The sequence below is a fragment of the Caloenas nicobarica genome, chromosome 8 (assembly GCF_036013445.1).
Source record: "Caloenas nicobarica isolate bCalNic1 chromosome 8, bCalNic1.hap1, whole genome shotgun sequence".
Classification (NCBI taxonomy): Eukaryota; Metazoa; Chordata; class Aves; order Columbiformes; family Columbidae; genus Caloenas; species Caloenas nicobarica.
Window position 1 is genome coordinate 29,751,944 of NC_088252.1, and position 8,027 is coordinate 29,759,970.

Here is an 8,027-nt window from a genome sequence, read left to right on the forward strand (position 1 = left end):
GACGGTATAAGATTTGAATTTGCTTCAGATAAATTTATACATTTGCTTGCATCTGGCAGAGGTGATTGCATTTTATGGGTAACCTCCTATCCTGATGTACAGAGTACGAACATTATTAGCTTGCTTTATTTCTCCAAGTTGTATAAAGTGACAGTATGTACTGTGCAACAACAAAATCAGCGTCTCATTTCAGAATAGTGTGTAAACTACTGAACGAGATCTATGAGCACATTCATTGCCTGTACAAGCTGTCTGACATTGTGTCCATGCTGGATATGCTGCTCTCGTTTGCCCACACCTGCACTCTGTCTGATTATGGTAAGTTTCTTCATTGATTATGTCATGGGCCAGATAAAGACCCTCCTGTTGGAGAATATCCAGGCTGTTTGGTCTGGTTCTCCAATTGTTAAGCCCACATGACTTCTTTTTTTGGGTCTCCGTAGGCTTTAGGTGAGTGTCTCTGGTCTATCATTGCCAGTTTTGTGCTGATCTTCTTTCTGTCTCCATTCATTGAAATTGCATCCTGCCATTTAGCGGCTGCAAGTCTTCACAGCCAGTCTTTTCAAGATAGCCAGTTTAAGCGTATTCTATTCAAAAGCAAGAAGTCTTTGAACACTCTGAATTTACAGTTCTGTTCTGAAAGGGCACAAGTTAATATAAGCGGATCAACATTATGTAAATACCATAAAACAAAATGTGGCTACTGTTGTTTATCCACTTCAATTTCTGTAGCATTTTTAGACAATTTTGGAAGTAGACTCTTCTAAGGAATCCAGGATCTTGTACTTATCTGCATATTGCTCATTCTGCACATTGTCTTCAATTAATGCTGACCTGAGATACTTATCTGCAGTACAGTATGGTGTAGATAATAAATCAGGTCTGGAAGCCGTCTCAGGAGATGTATTAGCTCATCATTACATCAAAAATAGAAGGAATACTACTTCCTTGATTCCTGTGCTGATGTAATAAGGCACATATATAGTAGTAACAGAGTTCATGACCCCTGTACTTCATATGCTTATAGCAGTACAAAAATAAATTATCAAAATTAAACTGGCTTTCAGGTTTTCTGTTTCAATTACTTTTTAGATTTCGCTCTTTGTATTTTTCTTTATTACTGGAGTCCAACCCTACTTACAACAGAACACAAACACAGAATGTAAATTTGGAAATTAAGTGTTAGTAATGGGATTCTTTTTGTAGTAATAAATCATGAAGACTTGCATGACAATCAGAATCTATACCTGACAGTGGCTGGTAATTCTTCCCAAGTGCTGCATGTTAGTCTTGCTCACTAAAAGAAAGTAAAAATTGGGGAATTAGGACCACAGAGTTTGAATTCTGCTCTGCAATAATTATTTTATTTCAAGTAAAGGTTTCCATACTAACTCTGCAATGTTTTGTATTCTTTTTCTCATTTAGTTCGTCCAGAATTTACAGATACTTTAGCAATCAAGCAGGGATGGCATCCCATTCTTGAAAAGATAGCTATGGAAAAACCTGTGTCTAACAACACATACCTGACAGAGGGTAATAATTTTGTCATTATTACAGGACCAAATATGAGTGGAAAATCAACATACCTAAAACAAATTGCACTCTGTCAAATTATGGCACAGATTGGTGAGTAAGAGTGTACCGTATTAGTAATCTTTGGCAGCACGTTTATTGTTTTCTATTTAAAAATATTTATGAAGCTGAATGATTTGGCTTGTAGAATAAGATTCTATTTAAATAGTAACCAGTAGTTTTCAGTCTTCTGTTGCTGACAGAGGCCACTGCAAGGTTTTGGGTCTGACACTGGAAAGTTATGGGGCCCTTTCTGCGTATCTGGAAGCCGCCTCAGTGTGTCTATAGGAGGAGCACAGTGGTATTGCCTTAATTCTTTGGAGCACATTAACCCAGTCTGGCACATTATGTTAGACTGATAGTGAGCGTCCTTGAAGTGTGCCTGCCAGGCTGCGTGTGTGCTCGTCATCCAAAAGAACAGATGATCTTGAGCATACATCAGTGATACAGAAAAAGAGAAATGTACTTGCAGCCAAGCAGAATTAATAGATAAATAATCAACTACCTCAAATAAAAGTAATACTAAATACTACAAGGTTCTATCACTAAAATTATGAAAGTAAAACAAATATTTGTAATGTCTAACAGACTCATCCCTATACTCAGGAGTTCCTCATGATTTTTACCTTAAATATAAAGGTAAGGCTTGTAGCACAGGAGAAAGACCTTAGTAGGCTGACCCTAACTCTAGAATGAAACTACTTAGCAGTGGAGAATAAAATTTATCTGCTGTGTGTTTGTGAGTCCAGTCCCCAGCAACTGCAAGTTCTTCAGGAATTGCTGTCAAAAACATGAGTTTAACAGGAATAAAGGAGACTGTGAAGTCTTTTGACAGGTTCACTTTTCTATTCAATACAAGTAACAAGCCTCAAAGTCTGATTAAGCCAATATAATATTGTTTTGGGGAAACTAAGATTCCTTGGGATTAGTAATTCAATGGCTACAGAAATGTAAATTAATCCTAGTGTTTATTCTCACTTTTGCATCCCTTTAGACTGACACACAGCTTCAGGCGCATGATTTTGTAAGGTTTTATTGACAAGCTTCTTTAATTGTGGTATCTATATAGCAATTTTTTCTTAAAAAGTAATGACTGAACATAATCTTATGAAACTGTATAGAACAAGAACAAGATGCATTCTCTACAATGCAGGAAGACCGAGTGTAAATCTGATTTGGTGTTTTATTGTTGGTTTTGGTTTTGTTTGTTTCTTTGTTTTTTCCCCACTGGCATATTCAGGGAAATTGGCATTTGCCACACTGGTGTGAGAAAACTAATATTTTACTTGTTTTGTAGGTTCGTATGTCCCAGCAGAGTATTGTTCTTTTCGAATTGCAGAGCAAATTTTTACCAGAATAGGTATGGATGATGATATAGAAACAAATTCTTCTACATTCATGAAGGAAATGAAAGAGGTATTAAACATAGCTAATCCAGGATCCAAGGCTCATTTTTACTGTTAAGCTAATAGAAATTGTACTAGTGTGTGTATATATATATTTTTCCACTGAAAGAGTGTACTTTGAATAGTAGTCCAAAATTTACCTTTCATCTGTTACCTTGATGGTAAACCCTAGAGAACGAGGCACATCTTAAATGAAAAGGTATCCGAATATGAATAAAAATCAGTGCTCTGTTGGACAGGAGTGTTTCAATGTTTTGTTATGTCTTAGACCTTAAATGATTATTCGTAGGAGCCCAAGCCCTCTCAATTCCCTCTCCCAAACCGATATGATTTTGAGGGAAAATGATACGTTCAGTGGAAAAGAGAGAGTGCTGTAGTGTGAGTCTTTGCTTGATTAGAATTGATAGCTATTTGAAAGCTGTGAAAAGGTAAAATTTGTGGATGTGACAAGATTTTTTCAAATTTCTGCATTTCATCTGAATAACACGAAGTATTCCTATTAGCAGTAGTATGCCTATTAGGGATTTTTTAACGAGCATTTATAGGAATGATAACACATTAAATATTTTCCTAGATAACATATATCATACAAAACGCTAATGACAAATCACTTATCATCATTGACGAACTTGGCAGAGGTACCAGTGCTGAAGAAGGTATTGGCATTTGCTATGCTGCCTGTGAATATCTGTTGAATTTAAAGGTAATTCTGTTTTGAAAAAAAACCCCACAAAACAAACCTTTTAATTATTTTCTCATACTGAAAGTAAATATAATTTTTTCTTGTAATTTACCTTGAGTTTTGTACAGATTTCTTGCCCAAATATGATTTTTTTTCATACCTGGTGAAAAGTAAGAATTACGGTGATGAAAAAATGCTGACAGAAACTGTGCTTCTGTTCACTGGCTGCTGTGGTTTAACCCCGGTGGGCAGCCAAGCCCCACGCAGCCACTCGCTCGCTCCCCCACAGTGGCTGCGGGACAGAATTGGAAGGGTAAAAGTGTGAAAACACATGAGCTCAGATAAAGACAGTTATACGTAAAGCAAAGCTGTGTGTGCGAGCAACGCAAAACGGGGGTTCCATCCACTGCTCCCCATCGCAGGCGGGTGTTCAGCTGTCCCCAGGTCAGCAGGACTTCAGCACACGTCACGGTGACGTGGGAGGACAAACACCCTGACTCTGAACCCCCTCCTTTCTCCATCTTCCCCGCAGCTTTTGTTGCTGCATCGTGTTGCGTGATGTCCCCTGGGCCGGTGGGGTCAGCTGTCCCGGCTGTGTCCCCTCCCAGCCCCTGTGCGCCCCCAGCCTGCCCTGGCGGGGCAGCGGCAGGACCAGAAAAGGCCTTGACGCTGCTCAGCCACAGCTAAAACACGGGTGTGTCACCAACACAAATCCAAAACGTGGCACCGTACAAGCTGCTGTGAAGAAAGCTGGCGCTGTCTCGGCCAAAACCAGCGCGGCGGTCACCGTCTCCCTCCAGCTGGCTTGCAAGCTTGCATCTCTGTCTAGGAAGAGAACAACCCAGTCCTGGCTGTGCTCAGTACAGCTTTGGATGCTTGAATGTCAAAGGTGAAGCTCTGTACCTGGCTGCTACCTTTCCAAAAGACTGCTAGCTCTGCACAACTTAGGAATTGGTCACAGAGGTGAGAGGCTTGTTCAGAAGAGTGGGAGATGGTTTCAGCTGGGTCGGAAGTTTCACCTCTGTTCGTAGTCGTGTGATCAGCCTCAGGCTGTCGTCAGCTTTTTGAAATGAGTGTGTAGGTGTTTTGTTTCTCTCCAGAGTTTATCCAGAGTACTTCTGTGGTTTGGTTTGAAATGCTCAGATATTTTCTGTGGCTTGTACTTTTGGCAAAACATTCCTTGGGAGTATTAAGGCAACCATTTGACAATCATTCTATTTAACCCTAGTCAAATTTTGTAAGCATCATGGATTTCCTGTTACTTCTGATATTCTTTAACTTCTATTGAGGAAGGAGTGGGAAAATCCCCACTTGGAAAAGATATCCTTGCCAGCAATAGAACTCATGGCTTAAAGATTTTAATTTGCTTTAGTAATTTAAAGACAAATTTTCAATGTTTTTGAGGAAAACCTGGACATCTGTGAGATCATTTAATTTTTCTTATTTATTGTAATTTATTCTAGGATAATTTCCAAAATAAATTTTATTTCTTGTTTCCTTATTTAGGCATTTACATTGTTTGCTACACATTTTTTGGAACTGTGTCATATAGATGCTTTATATCCCAATGTGGAAAATTACCACTTTGAAGTGCAACATGTCAGAAGCAATGCTGGAAATAAAGAGAAAATTGCTTACACTTACACACTCTCTAAAGGCTGTACGGAGGAAAAGAACTACGGTAATGGATTCTACTAAGACTTAAACTTAGTAAAGATTGTAAAAGATACTATTTCAGTTATTAGACATCTAACAATATTTTTCTGCTAACAGATTTTTGTTGAGTTTGTGTCTCTCTCGTAGGGGAACAACTGCAGATCTGTAGGATGTTCCAAATTACTCGAATGTTTTAAGCAACCATGTAGTGAAATAGTAGTTTGAGGTAAAAGGAAGAACTTAGATGAAATTTCATAGTAAAAAAAAAAATTAGTGATGTCATTAGCTACTTGATTCACCTCTGTTTGAATGAGATGAGTCGTTCTGAGCACACAGTACTTGGGTAAAGCTCTGGAGAAACTAAATGCTGTGAATGCTGAGGTTTGTGTTACAAAGAACTCATGATGTGTCTGCCATAAGTAGTGATTTATCAGTTAAATAGCAGCTTGGCCCTTTTTGATTAGCAAAAAGGAATCGTGTTTCTTGAAAAAAGGGCAGGAATTTTACTGCATCAGCCTAAGGCTATTTTGGAAGGTTCCACTAAAGCATCAGTGTGCTCCGGAAAGTGGCTTTACTTCTCTTTTAACTTCAGAATAAATAACACTGAAAACTGTAGAGATTGACAGATTATGGGTCAATAAAGAAAGGAGTGAGTGACAGTAAGGTGTAACTACATGTTTTAAAGAGTTACAGAGATCCTGTTTTTCAAACACTAGATTCTGAAGTGAGATCCTTGATTTAGGTGACATTTAATCAACAGGAAATTAGCAAAATGTGGCTTTGTGCAAAGTAGTGATAACTGAAGACTGCAAATTATTCCAGCCAAACTTCAATTAACTGGATTTAAAATGCTTCCTTATCAGAATTTCAGAATAAGTTCCTTTACCTTTGGCAGCACAAGCTCAATTTCAGATGCTACAACACCACTCAGAAAAATCCTGTGTTTAGAGAGTGTTCTCAGAGAACTGGAGACCTTTGGTAACTCAGTGTTGGTGTCTTGGCTCTACCTTACGTGAGCAAAGCTCCATTCGAAGAAAGCGTGCAATGGCTCTTCTTGACCCTTTTTGGTTTTTAACCCTACAGTATTAAAGCACCTGATGCAGCACAGAATTTCCTCAGAACAGCCAGGGCCACAGGCAAATGAAATGTAAAAAAAAATCATGTTAGGGCAGAAAAAATATTTTACATCTCTTTCTTACCCTGAGTATCTGGCAGTTTGGGTACTCGCAGCAGAGTAGAAGTTGGAACATGACATCCATATCCACTGGATGTCTGGATTTAATGGAGAGCGTATTTAGCACAACCTCAGTATTTTCTCACCTGCCAGATTAAAAAAACAAAAAGCAAGCAAACAAAACCCCCCACAAATCAACAAAAACCAAATGGAGAAAGCTGTTAACACCACTGTGCCGTTTTTAACCTTTTCCCTTTTTTTCCTTTAATCCCTGATGTGTTTCATTTTGCCCAGTTACAGTATTACCAGCAGTAACTTTATGTGGGAGTGTATCTTAGAAGTAGCAAATTAGACATTTTATTTTGTAACTCTCAGAACCATATAGTTTACTCTTGAAAAAGAAGACAAAGAAAAAACATATAATAAAATTATTTTAATAAAAATGAAAACTTCATCCTTTAGAAAGCAGGCTAGGTTAATTCTGGCAAACACTGGAATGCAAAAAATTTAAAAAATTTCCTGATTTGTATTTTATATGTTTAGGATTAAAAGCTGCCGAAGTTTCCTCCCTACCATCATCTGTAATTTTGGATGCAAAGGAAATCACGAATCATATCGCAAAACAAATTTTGGTATGTAGTAGAAAATTACAATACTGTAATTTGCCATTTTTATAAAACTCAAATAAGTTTTCAGTTCCTGAAAGGATAAAGGATAAGCAGTGCCTATGGTTTTATGAAAATAGATGGGTATTTCCAGAACCCGTTATAAAAGATTACACTGAAGGTCACCGTTAGGCGACAATACAAAGCAGTCCTTAGGGTTAAGGAGTATTGGGATGTGATGTTGGTGTACAAACCAAGAATCAGGAGATCAGAAATAGCCTTGAAAATAGCTAATATTAGTATTTTAATAATAGGACATCACCGATTTCATGTTTTAATACATGCGTATGTTTGTAAGAACAGCACAGGCAGAAGAGCACTCCCGAGATGATGAAACAGAGAGCTGTGTACCAGTTAGCGATGAGACTGGTTCAGACCGCCAGGAATTCTCGACTGGATCCAGACAGTTTGCGTATGTATTTGAAAGGCTTAAAGAAAAAGTACGAAGCCAGTTGTCCTGCACCTGGACAAAATGATGAGCAATGGTAATGTGTAACATAGGCTGTTGCTCCAACTTTTATGACTGCAAGATGATTTTATTTTTTCCATAGTATTAGAAAACACTGCTTTTCATATGTTACTAAATTATTATCCTCAGTACTGAAAGGCCATCTCCTTCATGCTTTTTCCCCAAAACACACCTGAGATAAGCATTTACTTTGTATGAGGAACACAGTTCTTTTTGATAATGAAATATATCCCTTTCATTATTTTAGAGACAAAAGAGTTGTATAATATTTAGCATTTTCTGTGTGATATCTCTGGTGTTATAGCTCTTACATCTGATACTAAAGATCTTGCCTAACAAAAAGCAGCCTTTGAAACAGATGGTCCCCTTGCCTTGCACGGGCGAGCTCTCGTGCTGCCAAATG

At 38.0% G+C, this 8,027-nt stretch overlaps 1 protein-coding gene across 1 annotated transcript in view; it reads left to right on the top strand.

Moving 5' to 3' along the window:
• Positions 1-7,644, top strand: part of MSH4 (mutS homolog 4) — a 28,808-nt gene extending 21,164 nt beyond the window's left edge. The window contains exons 14-20 of the mRNA XM_065640566.1: positions 194-318; positions 1,426-1,626; positions 2,870-2,988; positions 3,553-3,681; positions 5,167-5,341; positions 7,034-7,122; positions 7,459-7,644. Coding sequence (XP_065496638.1) covers positions 194-318; positions 1,426-1,626; positions 2,870-2,988; positions 3,553-3,681; positions 5,167-5,341; positions 7,034-7,122; positions 7,459-7,644 — 1,024 coding nt within the window. The remainder of the gene's footprint in view (positions 1-193; positions 319-1,425; positions 1,627-2,869; positions 2,989-3,552; positions 3,682-5,166; positions 5,342-7,033; positions 7,123-7,458) is intronic.
• The last annotated feature ends 383 nt before the right edge of the window (positions 7,645-8,027 follow it).